The sequence below is a fragment of the Polyergus mexicanus genome, unplaced genomic scaffold, assembly GCF_030449975.1.
Source record: "Polyergus mexicanus isolate NDT 795.1 unplaced genomic scaffold, iyPolMexi1.0 SCAF_1, whole genome shotgun sequence".
Classification (NCBI taxonomy): Eukaryota; Metazoa; Arthropoda; class Insecta; order Hymenoptera; family Formicidae; genus Polyergus; species Polyergus mexicanus.
Genome location: NW_027223321.1, coordinates 10710617 through 10736885, shown reverse-complemented (window position 1 = coordinate 10736885; position 26269 = coordinate 10710617). Strand labels below are relative to the sequence as shown.

General features: G+C 35.3%; 1 protein-coding gene across 9 annotated transcripts in view; it reads left to right on the top strand.

Annotated features, from left to right (window-relative positions):
* LOC138934321 (rap guanine nucleotide exchange factor 2) overlaps positions 1–26269 on the top strand; it is a 75008-nt gene that overhangs the window by 33264 nt on the left and 15475 nt on the right. For 7 of the 9 annotated variants that reach the window (XM_070297949.1, XM_070298009.1, XM_070298001.1 and 4 more), the window contains exons 2-4: positions 6003–6526; positions 10181–10256; positions 25544–25645. In XM_070297949.1, coding sequence (XP_070154050.1) covers positions 6231–6526; positions 10181–10256; positions 25544–25645 — 474 coding nt within the window. In that variant the 5' untranslated portion in view covers positions 6003–6230. Of the gene's footprint in view, positions 1–6002; positions 6527–10180; positions 10257–20887; positions 21693–25543; positions 25646–26269 lie in introns of those variants that run through there. The other 2 variants (XM_070297984.1, XM_070297960.1) reach the window with 2 other exon arrangements.

Sequence of the window (26269 nt, the reverse complement as noted above, 5' to 3'; positions counted from 1 at the left end):
ACTAATTAGCTGACAAGTTTAATTTAGGTTTTTTTTTTTTTTTAAATCTGCAAAGTAATAATTATCGATCATAGATTGTAAACACACACAAAGACAAGGAGGAAGTCAGTCGGTAGCTTAGGTGCGCTGAACTTTGCACTTTCTTCCCATGTATCTTTTCTCGGTAGGTTCGTTGGTGGGAATCTACCGACGACTTCTCAATGAAGGCCGACTCCCAAGGCGATCCAGGGTCGTTCTCTCACGGTACGCACGCGATTTACTCGTGTGTGAGACAAAATAGGCTTCGTCGTTTGTGACGGATCCACTTTCTCCCACATTGTATATTTTAACGATGCGCGTCGACGTCGGCTAACATTTCGGGCATCGATCCAGGTTTCCATATTTAATGACTCTTCATGATTGACAGATATTTGATGAGAAACTGAACATGGCTGTTTTCAATTAAACGTAAATTATCTTATATACCGTCTCGTATATCTTATATATAGCGCGTTAAATTGTCAGATCAAGAGCTTGTAAGAATGTATGAAAAAAGCAGATTTTTTATAAGTAGAGAATTTTTGAATTATTATATGGTATATATTTTTCTCCCTCTTTCTCTTTTCGAATCATATTAAATCCCGATTTAAATAATTTCTTTCAAGCTAATATATTTTTTACGCGAAATTGATGATATCATATATTTATGAATTCTTCTGCATTAAATATAAAAGAAAATTATTTGTTATCTTATTTTATGTTATAAAAAAATTAAGAAAAAGAAAACTTTTTTTTGCTAATTAATTATTTATGTAGCTTGTATAAGAAGAATCGAGGAGACAGAAAGTTTTACAGCAAGCATCTTGTAAGGCACAGTGGTCTAATATTAGAGGCACCAGATCCTCTTGAAAGGCCCCATGGAACATTATCTCATCCCTTTTGAGCCCATCCCGCGTACCTTCTTTTTCTTTCGTTTCCCCGTAGCTCTTTATTCACATACCATCTTTCATAACTGTATCTTCCACAATATTACAATAGAATCCATGATTGGCGTGTTGGGGAATTGTCAGATTATGCAATTCCACTATTTTTTATTAAAAAAGTGCAAATTTTTATATATCTATTCGTGCGAGTTTTCTATCGATTGTACTCTCACTAATTGAAAATTAATAATTTATTTTTAATAGCTATTTATTTGTCGCCATTCATACAATAAAAAATTATTTTTCAATTTCAATTAGAGAAATAATCTTTATTTTATAAAAAAAAAATCTTTAAAAGGAAATATGACAAAATCAAAATTAAATTTAGTCGGAAGTGTATCTCGATCTTATAGTACGAGAAACAAAACGATTGAAATATAATAATGTTAAACTACGAGAATCGATCGGACAACCTTGGATAATTAACTCCAGTTAGCGATGCCGTGTCCTTGTAACGATCACAGCCCTAACATAATCATCGTAGTGTAACAATAGCGGTCAATTTATTTAGAATCCGAAACGTACGATCACGAACGTGAAATGGAAAATAAAATAAGTTTTAATTTAAAAATAGATAGCAAAGAGATATTTTTACGCGCGCGATATTTTTTAACAATATCAATAACATTTTTTTATTAAACAAAAATAAAAACAGAATTAAGCCGAACATGTATATTTTTAAACACACGGATATTCTACGCATGTTTCATACGCGTCTCGTAACTGCAATTGCATGTAGATTGCATCGCACGCAATAGCGTGCGCGAGAGAATCCGAGAAGCACGCGCTCAACGTTATATGTGTATACACGCGCGTACGTATATATTTATGGTCATGATTCGAATTACGATACGCATTTCCGTTAACGAGAGCGAACGAGTTCGCTCGAGAGGAGGCGCGAGACGGCTGGCCGGCCGGCCGGCCGGACAGACCTGGACGAGCGCGATGAGGAGAGTAGACATATACGGATTTATGTGCCTCCGACAAAGACCGGCTTCAGGGAGTTGAAAACCTGGTTAAACGAGGGCGGCCGCGTTAGCTTTATGGCTTTAAACGGTGCGCGGTGTGTACGCGCTTCCCATGCATTTCCGCGTCGCACTTTGCGCTTCGATGCTTCTCGCAGTCGCAGTTTCCGCATGTTTTTAATCATATCAAAGAAAACGCAAGATTTTCGAGTAGTTATGTCAAAAATAATATACCAAAGTATTTTTTTAAATAATATTGTATATATATATAAATTTATATATATGTATATGGTATGTATATTATAAATTATATATACATGTATGTATTTTAATTTTATATATATATATATATATTATATGCATATAATTACACAAAATGTAGCTATGTAAAAATAAAAAAAGAATGTTTATATGTGAGATTCTCTCTCACTTTTATAAGATTTATTTACAACTTCATCAGCAATCAAAATTTATATTTTCTTACAACTTGATGAAATGGCTCGAAAGATGTATAGGCGTTCTCGTTAATAACACTTGGTCTCTCTCCCGTTACTCTTGTCAACAATTTGCAGTATGTCGTTGAGCATGTTACTGTTACATGGAAGTGCTTTAATATGTTCGCGCGCGTTCAAGATCCATGCAAACAGCAACGTAAACATCGATTGAAACGGGAAGCCTTTGCACTTAACGAGCATCGGCAAACGTCCTCTTGTATCCCGGGAGATACAGGTACTCGGGGAACGACACAAGTTCAGTAGCAAAGACTTATGGGAATGATGCTCGTTAGCAAAAGCGCGGTGAGAGACTCGCGGATCGCTAGGATTAGGGCATGCAGCAACAATGGCGAGTCTCTGTCGTCGTCCTTGTACGGCAAGGATCTTCTTTACGCGTTCCGACTTTCCTCCGTCTCGCCTCCTCTCTTCGCCAATTTTCTCTCATCCTTCTCTCTTCTCCCGTTTCGCTCGTTTACTATTACCATTTTCTCCGATCTCGCGGCTCTTTTGTTACACGTGCATTGTCGCCGCGCGAATACTATCCGCCATTGTAGTCAACAATAGTGACGGACGATTGTTTCCTAACCCATTGGCGCTTGATAATCGCTCAGTCAGCCGTCGAGAAATAATTATTAAATCTCACAGATGATGGACTTGAGTTTAAGAGATCTCCTTGAGACGTATATTTTTAAATAGTGGAAAAACTGGCAGGCCTATTTAATATATAAAATTTATATATCAAATATAAAATTAGTATAAAATTTATAAAATTTATATAATAAATTGATTTCCTAATTTGAAAAATTATTTTTTTGAATCAGTAGAATATTTGTTGAATTTAATCAAATTGTTAATAACTTTCGTATTTATTATAAAATGATATGATAATAATTATATTATTTTAATGAGAAAACATATGTACCTTTTCGAGTTTCTTGCTGCGCGTCGTGAATTTTCGATTATAGCAAAACGCGGTAGAAATCACATGTGTGTGTGTGTGTGTGTGTGTGGCGGTGGATATATAACTATAACTAATAATCACACCGCGCGGGATCGTTGTACCGGAAGACACGCTCTGCGTGTGTTCCGCTAGAAATGGAAATTCTTCCTGCTTGCGACCCATCGTCTCTTAATTGCCGATTATTTCCACGCGCTTCACCTCAAGTTTCCCGTTTCTCTCTTAACACTTGCATAATCGGGTAAGGAACGCTTTGACCTTCACTGTTGCGTAGGTGTACTTCTCTATAATTAATACAATCTTATAACCATTAAATATTAAAATATTTCGTATGATCACGGAGCTTAGCATCTGATGAAGATATCGTTATTAAAATTTTTTATATATAATTATCTTATTTTTACTAACTTTGTGTGATATTATTATACGATGTAGCAGCATTTTTCCTACATTGCTCAACACACGATAGATCTATTTCAATTTCGTACAACAGAAATATCCGATTTCTAAGTCTCTTTTCCGTACGGAATTGTATGCGAAACGTTCCAAGTAATATTAAAGCCGAACATATTCTTGTTTTTATTTCCCATAGGGACCCTAGAAAACGAACGAGCCGAAGCGTATTGTCTCTGTGAGCTATTAAGACAATACGTTTCGTACGCTCGCACGAAGCAATGTTTCACAGGACTTTATTCGCATGTTAGCAGCATAAAGCTATCTTAAAAAGGATATTAACTTGAAACTGGCAATTTTAATGGATTTTAACCTTAATATATGAGTAATATAGGATAATTTTTATAATTAATTTAATTAATTTAACTATAAGCTTGGAATTAATATCGCTTGGATTTGATATGCTTGGAATTAATACCGTTTGTAATATATTTGATATATGGTTTAGTTAAAATCAATATCACGCAACGTGATCAGATCGATCGGTCGGTCGTGGTTCCGTCGAAAATAGCACACAGGGATGCGTGATTGTATCCCGGATTATTTTCTCATCCACCTTTCTCTCAGACCGATGAAAAGAGAAAACGAGCCGCTTCTTGAGCGCGTGCTCAAGAGCTTCTGTGCAAGCTTGCTGGATTTCTGTGCCTAGATAGGCTTTAAGGTTTCTATCTACGTATCTCTCCCGTGCATTCTTAAATTCATTCTTTCCCCGGGACTTCTCGTGCCCTGTTTTGCACGCGTAAGGCGATTTTATGTTACAGAGATTTTCTCATGGATACGATACGTCGGCAAATCTCCGCGAAATCGCGAAGAAAGAATTCCAACGCCAAGACGGCGTAAAAATGCCACACTCGTTGCATGTCGTTGGAACTTTTATTGGAAAAGAGGAAGAGTTGGTCGGTTTTTATTGACGGATCGTGACAAATCGTCGTTAGGGTGCGGCCCTCGCTAGATTGTCGGAGAATAATGATGCCTTGAATGATGCTGCGCGCGCATTGAGTTAGAAAAACAGAGACTAAAAAGCGCGAATTGCAGAGGGGGCAGTAAAAATGTAAAAGTAAGAGAATCGGATCTTATTCATTCTTCGGTACATTCATTATTCGTGCAAACAAGTGCAAAATATATTATCTGCGTAAAAATAATAAATTGTTTCTCTTTGAATGCGCGCAAAACAATTTTATTATATTTTTTTATCTTTTCCTTTTTCACTACAAGTTATTTGTCAAACACTAAATAGTTTGATAAGTAAATTATAGATTTTTTTTACAGTCGGATAATAATACACGTGTGAAAAACTTGTACGGGTAAAAAGCAACATATCGAATAAATATGTTAGAGTAGCTAATCTAATTTTTGTATAGACTAATGAATAATTATAATCGGAAAAAGAGAGATAATTATTTTTACAACGTGTGATCTAATACATATAATAAAATTAATATTAATAATAAAAGATTCTAACGGCACTCTTGAATTTCCCGAACTTAAAAAAAATAAGATCGCTTATCACGTTGCTTATCGCGTTATGATACGATAATCAGCGGATCATTGTGTCTGCGCGACACTTTATCCGCGATGTAAAGCTCTTCTTCCTCTTATCGCGCTTCTTAGCAAACGTATTGGCTTGATAAGGTGTTGCCCGAAAGAAACAAGAGACGACATCGCTACGTCATTAGTCTCTATTAAACATCCTCGTTCAAGTCGAGATCCCATAGGTCGCGTAATAAAAATATGCGAGCCACGAAAGAGCTACTAAGAATCACTTGACTCCACTCGACCCCGTCGCCAACTTGGCGCAGAGTCCAAATATCACGTGGGTATCATGGGAAAAATTATGGTGTAGTATTTCTTCTTCATTATTATATGCTACTTAGGAGAATTGTCCGTCCTTTATATAAGATATGATATTTTTTTCATTATGTTTCGTATTATTTTGCGCGATTTTTTGAATGTAGAATTCTTATAAAAATTTTAGACGGAAGAATAAAATTAGCTCGCTATCATACAGATAATCTTATATTATTAAATTTATCGAAGGCGCAACGGTTTCGACTCTTAATTCGGAATTCAATAATAAATTAATTTTATCCTTTAAATTGACGATCGATGCGACTGGTGTTTGTTGATATCAGGATCTGAATCCAACCTAAGAACATCGATTTTACTTTAGAACTCTGCTTATGGAACTACCAGGCCGGAATAATCCGTTTTGAAGATACAAATATTTTTCAATTCTTGCCGCGTGCTCAAAGTTGCGTGGCTGAAGAAGAACAGAAGACGGCGAAGAAGCATCGAAGATGTAGCGGATCCGCGTGTAAACGATTACGACGCAAACGATGGACGTACCCGGTGCGTCCTGGTGGCGAAAGGATCACTGAGCGTGAGTCGCCGAGAGAGGATGCACAAGCATACCAGCCAGCTTCGCGGTCCAGGTGGCCATAATGCTGGCTATCACGGTGCTAACAGGGGCCCCGTGAGAAGATGGAACAGCTTTCATGGTGGTGGCGGTGGTGGTAACGGTGGTACGGGTAATTTCAACGATGGCGTTGGAAACGGCGGCACGAAAGCCTGTCAGGAGCCCTTCAGGGCCGTGCCTAGGGCCGTACAAGCCCTTAGGAGCGAGTCGGTCGACAGGGCTCATCGAGCTCAGCCGCCGCCGCCACCCGCGTTTCCCAGGAGGAGATTTTCCGTGTGGTGAGTCCTCGTAAAGTTTATCTTGAGAAAATTTCGATTGTCGATTGTGAAAATTATTTATTATCTTTTCATTATGGTATGTGGCGGGAGAACCGGTATATACAAATATGTATTTTTATTATCTCTCGGATTGCGCGTGGCAAGCTTGGGCAAAAAAGAATTTGTTATCAAATAATTTTTTACATAAAATCGAGATAATTATATTGAAATAACAAGATGAATTCTTTATTGATAGTCGCTTGGTATATTTTTAAATATTAATATGTAATTTGTACATATGAAAGTTTTTATTAGTATAAACTTGTCAATTATTTTATTTTTAGTTTTAATGCAAATCATTTTATTTTCATAATTTGATGCAAGCGAATTATGATGATGAATAATGATGATAAATGAATAAGTATTTAAATCATACATAATCTCACACAGTCTATCGTTAGGTATAGATAACTTATTTCTCTTATGCAAAGAAATATAAAACTAATTTATTAAAATTATGAAATTCAGAATAAAATCTAGTTGCAGTTTTCAACATTAATTAAATTATAATAATGCAAAAATATTTCTCTTTCGTTTTAATTAAATAAAAAAACATACAAAAATATACTATTATTATATCTTTTGCGGATATATTTTTCCTTGTTATCTAAATAACTTTAAACTATGATACTGTATATTTTTTCTCTAATTAAAATTTGCTTTATAACATATTTTCTTTATTACAATTATTTCACACAAGATGTACTATTTCAAATCGCGCTTTTCGCGTTTAAAAATTTTTGATAAGAGTCTTGAGCACACTGTTATGAGTGCAAAGAGATTTAATTTACACCATGGCAGAAGTCGTCAGCGGACAATTTTGCGTTCTCGGCCGCGTAAAAGGGGAGTCTAATAGCGCGGTAAATAAGATTAAAAAGAAAGGATAATAGAAAGGATAATAGCTTTAACGATGTCATAGAAATATTTCATTACGTTGAGTGGATCCACGTGGCTTTTATATACATATATAGCGTCGTAAAATGGAACGAATAATTTTGCGAATATCATTAGAAAGAGAGTGAGTGAATGAGAGAGAGAGAGAGAGAGAGAATGAGAGGGGAGAAAGGACGCTTAGGCATGCGAAATTGTAAACAATAAGACAGCTGACTATGCCGTTAGTTTCTGTTAAAACCGAAGTGAATTATAAAAAATGTTCCCCGCGGATATATTTCGGGAAATGGAAACAGAAAAAAAAATAGGATTAGGGACAAAAGCTTGTATTGGGACTTTAAACGCCATTGTACAATAAAGCGGATGCAATATTCTGCGACGCGTGTCGCGCTTTGATTGCTGCTGTTGTGAATGTTTGACGGAAAACACGGTGATATACGATAAATTGTTTGCAAGTCCATTGACAATATCCGTACCAATATTAAATTTTGTTTTTTTTTTTTTACTCTATATTATATTAGATTATCAGAAATCTTTTTCACAACTATAGTGTTATAGGATATATGAATTTTCTATATTTTGTGTATGTGTGTCTGTGTAATAAATTGTATAATTTTATTTTTAATCATATCACTTTATGAAGATCTATATTCTCTATATATATAATTTATATGTATACAGGATGTCCTATAATTTTTGACACACTCGAAGTGTGAAGGCAGATTGGTTCAAACTGAGAAGAAAAGTCCTATAGCATTTTGCGATTTTTGTAATAATTATTGAGAAATTAATTAAAAAAGAACGACCTAAAAAAGATCGATCTAATTTCTCAATAATTAATACGAAAATCGCAAAATGGTACAAGACTGTTCTTTTCAGTTTGACCCAATCTATCTTCACACTTCGGGTGTGTCAAAAATTATCGGACACTCTGTATATTTCTCGCGTGCATATTAGTATTTATTAAATTTATATATATATATATATATATAAGTAATCCCCCAAAATTTTTTTTTCTCAGTCTTCTAATGAGCTGGATACTGAAATATTAAAATGTCAGTTTAGAGTAAATTAAAAAACTAAATTAAATCTATGAATCTGAAAAATTGATCAATAAAATATTAATAATGTTATAATATATATTTTTTTAGAGTACACTTTGGGGCCGATTAAAAAATAATTTATTTTCAAATTCTTATCTTTCATTTTCAAGTCTGCAGTTACCGCGTAATTTATTAAAGCCATTTTTATTCAATCAGTCGAATCAAATATCGCTCAACTTCAAATTTATTCGTCAAATGTTTTCGGCGAGATCGATTGCTCTTTCTACCTGTTTTAAGCAAAGGCGGGAATGTCGACGCAAATGCTGAAAATGGATGATCTAGAGTCTAGATGGCTAGTAACGAAATAATAATAATTTTAAGGAAGCGAAACGTGCAACGTGACATTCACGGGGTTAACTCGCAATACAGTTAAGAGATGGAGAAGCCAAGACGCATCATCCATGTCGAATTCAATTTTCTGCGGTGTACGCATACGCACACGTACACAAGATGAACAAAACGCTACGCATGCGTTACGCGTGCGTTACGCATCGCGGCTCCGCTTGTGTGTACGTGTATAAGTCGAGGGTGGAGCGGGATAACACGCGGGTCAACAGCCTTCGACAACCTTACGGCCTTCGACAACCTCTCTTTCTACCTTCTCTCTATTCGTCATCTCGCTGTTCCGATTCTCGGTCGGTCGAGCATCGGCATTCGATTCACGGTCGTCACCGTTAAATTGAGAACTTTCCGTAATGACACATATACATACAGGTGTGAAAAAGTAAAATGTTCAAAAAATAAACTAGGTAATTGTTAACTTTTAATTTATAATTTTATCTTATACCTTATGTGCTTATCTGTGTGTATTCTGGATTTAAAATAAGAAAGAACATATAGCCTTTTGTTTAAGGATAATTTTAAATATTAAGTAATAATTATTTTATTTTTTGATCTACTACATAACTGACATAAGGATGTTGAAAGTGTGATATGGAAATGAAGCAGAGTGACGTCACTCTATCTCCAATCAGGAAAAGCGACTTCGATTTAGACAATTACATCTCGGCTATTTTCATTGTATAACCGCAGGGGATTTTCGTCGAAAATTGGCTGAGCCGTTGCGCTTTTACGGCTAATTTGAGAAGTGCTCTTTTCGACGATGGGAAACATCTGTCGATGGCGTGGCACCCAATATTGGTCGTAGAAGTTAATTCCAGGGTGTAGCGTCACGGAATAATATATATTTGAGCGAACGTGCGAACACACTTGTATAGTATCGTTCGATTCGAAACGATGTCAAATTGAGGGGTTCGTATGATGAATCACATCTTAGAGGCTCCCTTTTCGCCTCCATGTGAAATATGATATTTAAAAGAAGCCAGAGAAGACTACCGAGTATTGATAAAATGTTGGCAAGCGTGCCTCATTTTCGTTTTATGTTAAGCGGATGTTACGTGACTGTATCCTGCTATGAAAGAGGTGTAAGCTTATGCAGAGATTTATTAAATTAAGAAAAAAAAAACAAAAAAAAAACGATTAATATATTTAATTCCTGATACTTCATTTAAAAAATTGTTAATATATACATATGTATATATGAAAATTTATGTAAAAAATATGTAATATTTATATAATCAATTTTTTAACTTAAGAATGTTTTGTTATTGATGTGTTACAGCTTCGGGAAGCGGACGGGTGGCAGTGCCAGGCGACCCAACGAATGCTTCGTCCTCGAGCCCTCCGAGATGATTGTCGTGAGTAATTTTTTTTTGCTTTGTTAAATAACATGGCGAAAGAAGCTATGGGAATGATTCGTGTTTAATTTGTTTTCAAAAAGGAAACCACAGGAATGTTTTATTTATTCAATTTTATGAAAGATCTAGTTGCCCGCGCGCTTCGCCGCAAACAGTTTTAATCAAAATCAAATCTAGAAGTATAATTTTTTTCTAGTCCGGGTTTGCCGCGGAATGAAAAATTCTGTATTATAGCCAAGCATTTACTCTCCGTGATATTTTCCGAGTATTACGCGCTTGCGAACTACGGTATAAGCGGGGCGATATCGCGCAGCGAAAAGACAATGCGCTCCGGACGCTCGTGAAACGTACAACGTGGTAGACAGTTAATCAATAGTTTCTCTCTCTCTCTCTCAGTATTATATTATGCTGAGGTTGAGTTTTGGATCCTCCGCCACGCTCCCGTAGTTAGGCTTGTTTTATTTCGTTTTCAGCTTGGCGGCGATCGTTTCTCTCTATCTGCCCGAAATTAGGGCAAACTTTTAGATTTACGGGACTAACGATCGCGTGGAATCTTTCAACGAAGACTATCGCATCGATCGCAAATTTTATAAATAATGAAACTTTTAATTGTCCACATATAGTTCTTTGACAATAGCGAAAAATATTGATTTTATTTCAGTCAATTTTTATATTTAAGGAGGTATCTTTTTTTAATACAATAGATATTTTTTTTAAGGCCACTTTAGACGATCTATTACGAGAATTTACGATAAAATTCAAGATAGAATTTTCTTTATAATTTTCTTTTTATACGTCATGTTTTATACGTCATATGTGTATTTTAATATATATTTTAATTTATATGTATTAAAATATTTTCTGTATTATTGTATATGACACACACACACACACACACACACACACACACACACACACACACATACATAGAAAAATGAATAGAATTCAATCTTGAATTTTGTCACAAATTATAGATCGTCTAAAGAGACTTTTGAAGAGAGATTATATTTTAATTTTGTGAATGAATAAATACGACATGTAAAACATAATTGATTACGTCTTTTTCTGTAAAGGAGCAAATGAATATGCAATAGCGGAATATTTCTCTTCAAATTCCATTTTTTAATGCATTTTTATTAAATTATCTCGTTGAAACGTGAAACGGACGGGCATCATTATTACGTGAGAGAGAGCTAAGCTTAATTACGTTCGTAGTTGCAATAATTCTGATATTTCAGATGAATTTTATTCGAGCTTATTAAGTTCAAAATTCTGGTTTCTCTAATTACACAATGTAGACAAAATTAAGTTTCTGATTCGAGCTGCCATCTGTAAAGGCATTCTAGACTGCTTTACCGACAAATAGCATGACACTACTTGCTGATTGTCGATTAAATTGCGTTTATCTATAAAATGTGCATGTGTAATTACATTTTAATAAATAACAATTAAGAAAAAGTATACCACACACACACACACTGCGTACAGGTTTGTAACAAATTATACCGTTTGGACTTTCATTAATTTTTCTCTCTTTCATTTACAAATAATCTTGACAAAGTACATTTATAATTCTGTTATAATACAAATAATATCTATAAAAAAAACTTCTTAAAATAAAAAAATAATTTTTACAGATTTTTTTTTTTTTTTTTTTTTTTAATTTTAAAGATATACTTTTTCGGCTTTAAAGATATATTTTTTAGATTATGCTTTAAAGATTCGTCTTTTAATAGCGATCTCGTATATGTGTACATGTGTGTGTACATGCGAATATTTTTAATTTATCCGGAGAATTTTTTATAAAAATATTAACACCATGCTAAATATAATATTCAACATGGCTGCGATATAATAGAGAGACGTAGATGTAATATTGGATTTAATAAGGCTTAGTTCTACGTTCAATATCAATCAAATTCGATTTTCGATGACACACATATACCCGGCTTAGAATCGGATATAATCCCAGCTTTGTATTTAAACGACGCATCCTGTATCCAATTTTGCCAGGAGGATTTAGCAGTGCATAGTATATAGTTGCATCACTCGTAATAATCATGCGCGTTGTTTTCCACTGCGTTGAACTTTGAAATTTCGCAACGCGGAACCTACGCACATTTATAAAACCTGTATGTATGATTTCGACATATTAATTATAAAATTAACCCATCATCTAATCTGCAAGGACTCTTCAACTCTAACATTTTTTTTTCCATTGATAATCAATATTTTTTCGTACAGTTGAAAGATAACGCAATTCGTTGTGGAATTTAAGCTACAGTTTAGTTTATTTTTTATGTTCGATGTTTTTATAACATATCCAGATTAATGAAAAGTTCACAAAAATAATTTATTCGTTCAGCCATGCTTCTGAAAATATGAGCTATGAATAATCTTTGACCTGATTTATTTAATTTTCACGCATGTTGATGGGACGTGAAATATTAACGAGGATTCTTTTATCGCGAGGATATTTATCGGTTTTGACGAGTTTCGATTGCGTGTTTGCCCGTAATTTGAGATTTTCTTCTACGCAATGTCGGAAAAAAATATTGACGCCACCGTGGTACACGCGAGCTCACGTGCGTCCTCGGGTGATTCTGTGACCCGATAACGCTAATTGGACGTCTGACCTTTAACCTTCATCTTGGGGCACCGTGGCACTTTATCCCTGTCACTTTGCACCATTCGAGAGCTCATCGCGTAGAGTTTCATTGCTTCGGATGATGATTTATCATTGTTACGGTGTCTGCAAATATCTCCTCTAATACTGAAAAACTGATATGATGCCCTAAACTAAACTTTAGGAGCGGTATTCTAGAGGTCAAAATAAGACTTTTTTTTTCTTATGAACATGGGTCCGCAAATAAACCTCCCTCCGAGCTTGGTAAATTAATGTTTTCATAATATACGTTTTTATTTTCTCATTTTAGTGGCTTACTTTACTTTATAATTTACTGGGCTATTTTCAACCTCCAAATTTCAACCTCCTGCCATATTTTTTTTTTTTTCCTGAAATACAGCCAATTTTTAATTTTTTCCCCAAACTTTAGGGGCCTCTAGCTCAGAGAAGGGTTCATTTGCGGACCCATGTTCATAGGAAAAGAAAGTCTTATTTTGATTTCTAGAATATGCTCCTAAAGTTTAGTGCATCATTTCAAATACACCCTGTATACGCCTCTAATATCCTGGAATGTGTCTTTATATAATGTCAGACTCTTTAACAAATTTGGATTTTTCCTTGGCGAAAATGTAGAGAGGCTTATTTAATATTCTAGTCTACATTATGATGCTTGAGAAAATAGAATCGACCACTGGTTCGTACAATATTATTATTTTCTTCAAGTCGTTTTTATTTCTCTTTTTTTAAACAATGCCTATTTTTGTAATGAATGAACAAGGAAACAATTAGTTTTGCGGTCAAGGAAACAATATACTTGTGGGACGTGTCGCTAGGAACATAAACGGGAGCATCGCGTTGCGCAGGATATGCGGGCATTAATTGCGTAACCGAGCACGTTTTATCCTTCGATGTATCGTCGGCACGTGCAGTATCTCAAGAAACTTATCGTCAGTGACGTGACATTGTCTAGAGCGTCTAGAAATACGTCGGCTCTCGATGTGCCACATTTACGAAACATAAATCGTCTTTGTCCCTTGTAGAATTCGATCATTGATTGCGTCGCGATTCATTAGCATCGTGCGTATAAAGTAGCATAAGAGAAACTTTGTCGATAAATTATAAAACTTTAGATATGACTGACATCGTTAATTATTATTATTATTCAATTTTATTGAGTCAACAGTTTACTTTGTATATTCCGATAAATTTAATAAATCTTGTATCTTAATTTTATCAATATTTATCGAATCTTCGTCGATATCTTTCAAAATAATAAAACGAAATTTTTCGTTTTTAATTATTTCGCATATTTGTAAAACGTAAAGGAGAATTTGCTTTCGTCAAAGTTATTATAAAAGCAACGATAACCAATCAATATTTGCATATTATACATTCATTTCGGGAGAAATTGCACGAGATTCTCATTGTCGGAAACGTTAATTGAAACGAATTCATTGACCGGGACATCGGCGACATTTCGTTATCCGCCGTTTTCTCACTAGACAAATAAATCGTCGTTTACGTTACGGGAAGTATTGAAACCCCCGGTACGACCATGTCGCCTTTCATGCGAACAGGAAAGTTATCCCTCAAAGGAAAACTTTTTATTTATGCGGGAAAGCGCGCTCGCGGTATCGGCGAGGCCAATTTCCATAGGAAAACCGATAACCGGAGACGGATCGATCATTACGGCAACCGGAACAAACAAATGGGAAACAACTTCTGGGACCAACAAGTTGCAGCTGCAATATCGTCGCGTCACGGATAATCCGTCCTGCAGATATCGTTCCGTTTCCGAGATCGCATACGTCTTCCCCTCCTCAGCTACGCTGTGTGTAAACCATCGTTAGGATTATAGATCCGTTCGGTGAGACGATAAAGTATTCTGCTAAAGTACAAATTCGCGAAAAAAATGTACCGACAAACAGGCGAGGGAGGGTGAGGGGAGGTGGAGAAGGATAGAGAAAAAATAATACGTTGCTACAATTTCCGTGCCGGTTCGTTCCGCGCGCGCACACGCTCCGTACAGCCAATTATGCAATTATATAAATTGCGATCTGTGTCCCACGATTATTTCTCGTCGACCCAGATGTAGGCAGGTCTGTCGAGATTTGATGCGAATAGTGCTCTATGTATTTCTGAGCAATCGCGATCGATATCCAATATCTGATTTCGTTCGCGGAGTTTAAACGTGTACATGCGTAGATGTATGTTTTCTTTTTATTTTTAAATTCTATGACGAGTTTTTTTTTTTTGGGCGCATTCCAAGTATGACCACGGAAATTTTTAGCGTAAATATAAGCGTATTTACGTAAGAAATCGCGGCGGACGATGCCACATCCGTTATGCGTAAGCGTCTCCGGATAAGGATTCATTACGCAGGGGATGCGTACAGGAAGTTTGAGTAAAATCGTAGCCGTGACTCATCATGGTATTACTCAGATTTCGGTTTTATCTCCATCAGACTCTTTTAACACTACTGTCCAAGAAAGGGGGTCTTTTTGTATGTAATCCGTACTCACAATGCGGACCAAATGTAGCTAGCTAATCCTCGTGCGTGATAAAATTTGCCTATTAAATAAATAGAGCTTGTAAAATAGACGACTCAACGTTATGTTATACACATACGTCAGGATAAATGTTTTAAAATTTTTAACGGATTTATATAAGATTTTTATAGCCTTCTACTTTTTTTATTATCATGTTAATTGGATTTAAATTTTTTTTTTTTTTGCGTGAAATATAAAATTCGAAATCTGACGATGACGATTCTGGCATACTTTGTTGCACTGGTTGAACTTTGGCCATGCCTTCTATTACAGGAAAGATTATTCTAACGCATGCTAGTATGTTCTTCTCTCTTCTAACTTTTATTGCAGATTGCAACAAAGGTCCGTATTACTCTGATTGTTAATTTATTATGTATTTTTTATTGATATAAAAATATATCAATTATATGTATTATTATTTTTATACTTTGTATATGGTCATCATTTTTATCGTATAATTTTTTAATTTGTTTATAATTGAACAGTCGATACGCGTGAGTAATATTAAACTATTAGTTGTATGGCTTTTGTATAAATTGTAGTAACCCTATAACTCGATTATAAGATGCAATATAAACCGAAAGGGAGAGCTGGGTTCTTTCTTCATATGTTTATGGTATATATCGTAAAGTTGTAGGAGCGCGACAGAAAATGTCAAGTAGGGTGACCAAGCGGCGCCTGTAACGCCGACCTATTTTGAATAGAGAAGCTCGATTGATATAATGATCCGACGGTACAAAGGAAGCTTATTAACTGTATCGTAAGTATACATGGTTCTGACCCGTTAACAATTCCCGGAATCGGGCGACACAAGGAGGACAAATGGGAACGTACGGGATGTCTGGGACGGGCAAGTATCCGAAACCTCGCGCCAGTTTTGCCAGAACGGAAAAACGGAGAAAGCGAGAGAGAGAGAGAGAGAGAGAGAGAGAGAGAGAGAGAGAGAAAGAGAAAGCGACCAGTTTTGCTCCGAAAATAAATCCTTACCCAGACAACGTGTCCCTCGTTTATACGAGGTCGCTGCGAGAATCGCATTCCTTTTTTTCCGTCTGTAAACCCGACCGAATGTCGACGCGATTTGAGTTCGCGTTTGCTTGGAAAAGAGATGCATTTTTGCAGAATTTTTAACTGTGTATAATATAATATATATATATATATTTTTAGTATATTTGATGAATTTTAAGTTTATGTTTGAGCTTACGATTTTAACATTCTTTTCGATTAATCTCTTATAGAACGTATTCTCTATTTAATAAATATTACGTATATCAAAATGTCTTTAAATTTCTAATTGAGAAACATGAAAATAATAAAAAAAAAAAAAAATTTATTTATAATTTTTTTATATCTCAGATATGTATTTGTTGAGCTTTTGTTATTATCTGATTTTATTTTGTAAAATAGAAAATTTATTTCAAAGAGAGATTCAATTAATGCACACGATGAGTATTTTGTTATCGGCTAAAGATTATTATTCAGAAAAGTCGGAATTGGTAGCCTATTGGATCTATCTGTGTCCTTGTATGCTATCGTATTGCCTGGCTCCTTTTAAACATACATTTCAAGTCGACATACTTCCGGGACAGGAAGTATGCATGAGTATATGCTATCTCCTTTCATTGTTGAAATGCATCTTTAATTTCCTTAGTTCAATTCGCGAATGCCATGGAAATTTATTTCCCGTTATCTTGTGTTTTGCAATTTTATTGTACGATTCAATGAATGCTCATCGCGAGCGCACGTGGCTCGGAAGTGTCATTTACCCTATTCTCAGAAATTGAAGGAATAATTATTGCGGAAATTAATTGAACGCCTTCGAATATTCTGCGAAAACGCACAAACGGTATGATGTAATTGCTCTTTCGAAATTAAAATACTTTTCTCTTCGCTTTTCCTTTCTTATCTAGTAATACAGTGTGTATGGCACTTTTTAAACTCGAGATAAAACGATACGTATGCATTTATCCTGATTCATATATACGGTATCCTGTGTGTATACGTGCGTGTATTCATCCGTGAACGTTGGTGAGAGATCTTGGTAACGATGAAAGCAAACTGTTGTCGATGACGTAGTCGTATGACCTAGATCTTTTTCTCGAGCACCGCTAGATATGCACCTGCATCTGCAACCTGTCGCTGCCTATCTAGCTACACCTACCTGTCTCCGCTCTAAGGCGTATTGACGGAGCGCGGTACATCCGATCAATTACGGGTTAGACTCGTATATCTCCCTCGTTGGAAGCTGTTGGTTATCGTATTGTTTACACGATTATCGCGATTGTCCTACGTAATTTTATAACGCGAGTGGGCGAAGATGCGATATATGATACGGTTGCGGTGGTCGATGCACCGACTGTATCGATTCCTCGAAGAGCGGATACGCGCGAGTGCGTACGTGCGAGTGTACGCACCATATGACGACTTTTCATTCATGCCTCACGTTCAGACACGTGTGTACGAATATGGAACCGTACGCGAATGGAGCCTCGTGTTAGTGGCTTCGATAATTATTTACAAGCCCTCGTGGGAGGATATTTTTTTAATCGTCGCGATAAGAATGCGATAACGTATACATTTAGGAATCGTGTTTAAACAGCGGGCATATATCGTTTAACATTTTGAAACTGGTGTAAACATTATTATTCGTGACTTGCATCTTGATATGCACATATAATATTTTCCAATATATATCTTTTCCCGACAATAACATTAACTTTTCAAATTCCATGATACAAGAAAGCTGTTTATTTTTTATAGTGAAGTTTATTTTGAAGATACTTATAAAAAAATTTTGAAATTAAAATTATATTAAAATTGAATTTATATATATATATATACAAAAGCGAACATAAAATTCACGCAGATAAACTTGAAATTAATATAATATTAATTTCTTACGGTCAAAAATGTCGTCGATGGAGGCGAATATATGAAACCTTGGACGATATGTCATAACTTAAGAGAAATTACGACAAATGAACACACGTTGGCAAATTAATGACGCGATCGGTTCATTTTAAGCGGGGTGCATAAATTGGATGCCACGGGCGATCTCCCCTCGAGTGGTCGACACTACGTTCTCTGTTGCACACACGATAGAACTGTCTCCCGTACGGCGATTGCAGCGGTGATTAAGTGTTGACGCACGCGACAAAAAATGAACATCCGTGAAGAAGAAGAAGATAGCGTGCTGCTTATCGTGGCGCGCGAGTGCGCGAGTCCCGGATGAGTGCGACTCCAGTCGCTTTCCGTGTCTCGTTCAGCGTGGTTGACGAGATGTAACGTCTCGCGATTAAAGTTGTCGTCCATCGTAGTGGAAACGCAGCCTGAAATTAGCGATTACAATCGAAGTATACAGTGATGATTAAATGATCGAATGATTAAAACGCGATAGCGCGAAATATTTTATAAAAATTAATCGTGAGTCGAAGAGTTAAATGCCGTGTTGCATTTTAGTAGAAGGTAATTTGGGTGGAGAGACTTGCTCGTGTAAGATCCGAACATGTCAAACTGTCCTGCGATAGGTCCCGCGGACCCTTTGGTACCACGTGGTACCGACCATAAACGATTTTTCGGAAGTTCTAAGAGACCCTTTGAGGACATTCTATCGATTATTTAGCAATTCCTGGTAGCGTGATAATTTCTGTAGTGTTTTGTCTAGTGTTTCGACGAATATCTTCTCGGAAAGCGAGAATTCAATAAAAACAGCGATTTAAAAACAACTCGCGCGGATAATAACAAGTTTTCGAAAGACAATAATTGTTCAGCGATTTGATCGCAGCCGAAATTGCGATGAAATTCATTCGTGATTTCCATGCGGAAACATCTGGGCGTTATCTCTTCCCGTGTTATCCGGTTCAGGTGCGGCAGCGATTTATCAGACACGATACGTTTGTCGATTTTTGCGCGTACTCCGCGAGTTTGCTGGAAAATATTTTTTCAATTTTTCTCGTTATTTGTATAGGATATATCGCAGGTGCAAAGGGTGTACTACGACAATTTCTTTCTTTGCTGGAAGAAATATTTCCCTCGCTTTTTCGCCATCCCCCATGGTTATGGTGGTTTTAAATCGCGCACTTTGGCAATTTCTTCTTCATCCGTTGGGAAGAGAAAACAAGATATTTTCCACTTCATTTCTCTTTCCGTCGGTTTGTTTGCGCCGCGCAAATTTTTCTTCCTTCGCATTCGGCCGGAATGCAGCCGTGCTCTATTTTCGTCTCTCGTCCATAGGCAGTGCCCTTTATACTCTTTAGATTCTGCTGGCGGTTCTTTTCCACTCATCTTTCTTCGCGGCACGCCTGGTTTTTAGGAATAGCGTGTGACGCCAATGGTGTCGGGAGCGCAGGAAGGAACCGAAAATAAAGTAGACAGGCGCCGAGTCGCGCGCTCCGTATGAATACCGGCCGTTGCTCGTTCGCGGAGGTCCCGGAGAGAAATTTTTAGCCCGGTACACATCCGTGTGTAACCGCCGTAATGTAGACTCCTCCGTACTACACAACTCGGGAGACAGTTTATACGCTGGCGTTCGTCACACGCACGTATACGCCACGCACTTTTTCTTAACCCGCGCGCGCGTGTGTGCGCGTATGCGCGTATACAGCACTGTAATTTATGTCATATCCGACGTTCAGACTCACGTTTTTATAATGTACAAGCGATGTTAAATTACGACGTTAAATTACGATTTCAATATTCGCAGATATTTGCATGCAAATGTATATATTATATGTACAATATATATACACATAAATTTCTCAGATATGACTTTTATAATATTTTCCTAAATTTTTAGAGAGAGAGTGATATACAAATATTTAACGCGAAGTATTTAATGCAAATGCGCGACCACACTTTATTGACTATTATTTTAAATTAATGTGAGTTTGACATGTTCGAAAAGTCTAAAATCAGTCGTAATATCTTTCGGAGTCCCCCGTTGTTTTACAAGTGGCTTGTTTCGGGTTCTAGAATAGCATGAGCTTTTTCTAAACTATTCGGAGGAACAGTGTCACTTCTCACATTAACAATATGCGACGCATATTTCTTTAACTAAATTAATATCGATAGTTTTCAATTTATTATAGAAATTGTAACATTACAACGCAAAGAAAAACATTTGTTTTAATTAAATATAATGTTTAAAGAATAAAAAAATAATAAGTGTTATTATTTATTAATTTAACTAGAGAGAGAGATTTCTTTCTAAAAAGATATTTATATATTTTATAAAAAAAATTTCTTCGTTATCTTTTACTTTGTATATTAAATTGAATTGTATTTATATTAAATGCACCTGTGTGTGTATTTACATTTATATCAAGTATCGTACTTTTTAATTTTTTTTTTTATATCGACACGATCCGTTTCAATTTAAATTGAGCTGTTTTATCAGAAATTATTTTAAATGAAATTTTAAGTCATTAATATTCTATTAGATTTCTCAATCTCTGACATAGATAGGACAAATGTCGCGACATATGATAAGCCTTTCTACGTTCCTGAGTGCGTAGTCACGTGACCGCAAAGACCGTGATTCGCGCGGTCTTTGGCCCCCTTGAAGAATCGTGAACAATTCAGTTCTCCGCGAGACACGATGCGTATAAGAGCGTACATGTGTCAAATCACGATCGCGTTCTGAGCAAAATAGTTTTATTAACGATTTCACGGAAGCCATCTCCGTCGACATCGGCCTCGAGATTTCATGGTTCGCAAGGTCTCCGCTCGACAGAATCGCCGCGTGATTAAACGAAACGTACATTAAACTAGTTACGAGTGTACCATCGCACGGTTCGCCTCTCATAAATTCCAGCCGTGCTCACGCGAGGTATCGTTTGACGTTTGACGTGTCGTTTGACGTTTACAGTGCTTGATTTTTGCGGCGCGAAGACGCCGCAAAATGTTTGATCAGTGAATAACAGTGGAGAACGTATCGATGTATTGTTGAAAACAACATAACATTGTGTGAGGTTGAATCCGGTATTCCCTCTACGTAATTGACCGTGGTTCAGTTGACATAGTGAAATATGACGTTTACCGATCAATCTGTATAATGAGATGGCAGTGAAGAAAGCGCATGGAAGTAGCGTAGTGTATATTCAGGCGTTCTGCAATCTCGATTAAATTGTCCGATAATTATTCGCGATGTTGAAACATACAAGCAGGACTGGACGATCTCGGGTCGTCGTAAGAAAACGGAAAGGGCGATCGTTGTCTAGAAGCTGGCCTGGTACACCCAGAACGCTATCGATCGTGTCATCCGAGGTAAAGAAGTAATGGAAAGAAGATAGATGTAATGGATTCTCCTCGATGTAACGAGTAGAATGCATTAACATCTATCAATCTATTAAAAATTGAATAATACCTGTAATGAAAATTTATTTTTATAACACGCTAACGTTTGCTTCGATGTTTAAGAAGAGAAGTATCCGCGCAAACATTCTATCAAGGATTGATAAAAGAATATGGTTTTTTTTTATTTTCGATAACAAATATTGAAAAACTAATAAATTAGAAAAATAAAAATATATCGCATCATTTATATTGATTCTTATATTATCATGAATTTGTTGGGATTCTTTTTACATATTTTTTATTCGGTTATTTTACTTTATTGCTACAACTTTTAGATAAATTTGCAGAAATATAAATTATATATGTTAAATATTTCATACCTCATCCGTGTATACAGAATATAAAATAAAATTAATTAAATAGTTTCACATTTAAGATATTCGTTGCAAGTACAGCAGAAACTCATGTCTTAATTAATGATTTTAATAGGAGGTGGTTTTTATATTATTTCTTTGCGGTGTTGCGGAAATAATCATTTAATTTCATATAAAATTCTGATAAATAAATATCGATATAGCGCGACTATATTTCTTTCAAGTGATAATCTAGAGAAAGCGATGATACACGAGCGACCGTGATGTACGAACGAGGTCGTTAATGTTTGGTCGAGATCGATGTAAAAAACGAAGAGGTAAACCGCGTTTATATCTCGCGATCGTTTTATCTCGTTTCGATGCACAACTCGTGTGTGTACACGTGGACGCATGCCGCCCACGCACGGATCGAAAGTCCCACGCAGAGATTGGCGCACAATGTAGGGGAATGACAGGCGGCATGAATGAGAGCGTATAATTGACAGATTATGTATTATTTTTTTGTCCGATTGTAGTTAATTATTTGTAAAGAATCGACAACATTGGAGGTAAACAATCAATATAATAATTTTGCATTTTAAAATATTATTCTTGTTTCACGCATACTCTTTTCGTTTCATTTAAGCAATTATCGAAAATTATTTATACTATTTGTCACATTAATAATTTTTACAAGGGTTTGATTTATTATCTTCTTGTATATACGCTGTATTTTAAAGTTTATCTAAATACATGATAATTTTATTTACTCGGAATTATGATATAATATTAATTTGACTGGCAGGAAGAATTGATTTTTTCTTAATGTATTAACAATAAATTGTTAATAATGTTAGTAATGTATTTTTAATTTAAATTTTTTTATTTTTCATTTATTATATATTTAATATGTAAAATTACTTTTGTCTATATTTTACTGACTTAGAATAATTTATATTTTTAATAGGCTTTTAATAATTAATAGAGAACTAAGTATGTAATATTAACGCAATTAAACGCATGTTGTAAAATATTTCTGCTCGAATAATTGTTGATTTAAATTCATATCTAATGCGGTAATTGTTTACAATCCAACCGTTATGCCAGGAAAACATATGCATATTTTGCAAACGTTTGTTATTGGTTGTGTCATGATTGCGTTTTGCTGATTGGGAATGTTATGCGTGCTCTCAAAATCAAGTGTCGTTTAAGCAAGAGAGATAATTACAAAATATTATGTGATTGCATATTATTCAATACGAGTATTAGTAATATTATTAATATCAAGGTAATTTTAGGATTTGTTAGCAATTTTTTTTTTTAACTACTATATAGATAGAATACCGACGAATTTGCAAGTAACGTTTTGTCGTTTCTCATATGATATGAGGAACAATACATGGGACTTTTCTCTTTGTGCGTGTCTCGCAACATATGCGTGACCGCGCAAAATATCGAATCGGAACGTCCGTCGTATCGTTCGATCGATCGCCGATAGAAACTGAACTTTCATCCCGAAATTGGCTGAAGCATTCACTCTAACAATCAAGTCACGAGGGAGAGGTTCCGTGAATGGAACATATAACCAGTATATCTACCGGAAGTCCGGCCTACGAGTTCCGGCCCGAAGTGCACTCGTCTCATTGTCTCTCTTTCATTCTTTTTTTTCCCCTTTTTTTTTTTTCGTTACTGTTCAGCAACGAATGCCGTTGCCTGTCGACTGAAAAAGAGGCATAGAGAACGAAGGGCAGCGAAAATGAAGAATGAAAAGCTAATGTTATAAGCAACTGATAATTAAAAGTCTGAAATGCAGATTTTTTTTTTAATGTTATTGTGACAATGCAATTAATAGTAGCGAGCTTTTCATGAAATATGGAGTTTATTATTAATTAAAATAATTAATAATTTTTTTATATATACTATATTCTTTTAAAAAATCAATAAATATGTGTCAATTTAATATTACCACACATAAGTAGTTTTCCAATTTTTAATTAAGATATTGTATTGTACGTGCGCGCTAAATTATCTTCAAGACAAATTGCTTCATTTTTTTTTTTTTTTAGATGTATACGTTGGAATATATATATTCCTACGGAATTTAATTCTTGTTGCATGGAAAGTATTGTTAATGAGTGAAATTGGCTTTATTTGATTCTACTTTCAAATTTATAATGGATACCACGGATACCATCTGTTTCTATTCTCTTTCATCGCATATTACATATTATATCATGTTGAAATGTTGGGATAATCTGACATTGCGGATTATTGCGCTTAGTATCGAGCATGATCTTTCAATAAATATCTATTTCTTATTTTCGGTCGTATATTATCGATGCGAATTAAAACAATATCATTTAGAAATATTTAAATTTTACTGATATCACAGATATATATGTATATATATATATATATATATATATATATATATATATATATACATTTATCTAGGTGCAACTCTTTTAAAATATAATGATAAACTGTCTAAATATATTGTTTAGTTAGAACGAAGAAGTAACACAGCTGCAGTATTCGCATCTGCAGGTGGCGTCGCCGCCTGATTAGATTATCAATGAACGTCCTTTGGACGAAATGCCATAGGCGCTTCCATCCCGCTTAAAAATTATTTATTGTTATCTTTGTATAAATCGTGACGCAATACTTTATCCAGTTGTTCAATTGCAGTTGTATGCATATATCTAGATAAAAAATAATAATCGTCTATATTTTTTCAAGCGACGCAATGCTCTTTTATTCTCTCTCAAACTCTAGTCGCAAATTCTTAACAAAAGTTTCTTGAACGATTGCGTAGCGTTTCTCAAAAACTGTTTTTGTCAAAAGTTTTCTTCCTGATTAACTAGCGATGGGACTTTCCTTAAACGAAATATAGCGTCATTAATTTTGAATTGGCGAGTAAAAAGTAAAAAGACGTTTTTTTGACGAATAAAACCTTAAAGATAAAAATGGGTAATTAAACTTTTTTCTTTAATTAATTTTAGGCGGTTTGTTTCCTTTGATGTAATGTTCTAATTTATGTTTCAGTTTTATCATTTGTATATATGTGCATGTGTATATATATATATATATATATCTTTTAATACTGTGTAAGGGTTGAAAGACGATGCTTTGGAATCAAGTTTTTGCTAGAGAAGATTGGACGCTAAATTGATAAAGTCCATAGATAAAAACACTGGCGATAGCTCTAGAATATATCCCGTACATGGCGCTTATCTGTCCCGGTTATGTGGGACGCTGCGAGTTAGCGGGGAGATATCAAGTTGCGCTTACATATTGACATCGACATCATTCCTCGATGATTATTCAAACGCGCGTTTTATTACACACGCGCGCAATGATCATTTCCTGACCAGACCGATAATTTTCTGAAGAGATCGATAAATTAGACATAATTTATTTATAGTCTTTATATTTATCATCATAAACTAATGTTTATCTTTCTTGCAGATCGACTATCCGGAAGTTCATGGCGGAGGAAGGATGCATCGACCACCGCACCCGCATCCTATAACCGACCACCGTCAAGTCAACCTGGTCTTCGATGATACGGTAAATATCTCTATTTATTATTGATTTTTGCAGCAAATTTAACAGCCGTCCATCGTTTGTACGATATTTTTTATTTTATCCATCTGAACAAATCGAAATCTAAAGATGTTTTCCTCAAAATAATGGGTTGACCGCAGGTTCTTCTTTATTTTCAAATAAGATAAATTTTATAGGTACATGTTTTTCTGCCGCATAAATCATTACTCTATTTATTATTTGCTTGATTTTATAAATCTGAATATAAATATTCAGTTTTTATTCAGTTGTTATAGAAAAATTTTGAGAAATTGCTATCATAAGGAAATCTTTGTAGAAAAAGTTTGTAATTATTTTTTTGGGGAATATTTGCAAAATTTTTTCCCTCTCTCTTCAAACGTTCATCTCGCATAACACATGTTTCTCCTCTCCAATTATCTTCTCATCGAAATCAATACCGGTGCCAGATGACGGACGTATAAGCTTCGACGGTATCAATATACTTACGTAAACACATACTCATAAAGCTGTTCGCGGAATCATTTCGATAATCAAAATTTCACCGATGTAACGTCGAATTTGTACGGCAGATTATTTCGGTGGACAAGAAGCTGAATGGAAGGAACAATTTAGAAAGTAGTGCGTAGC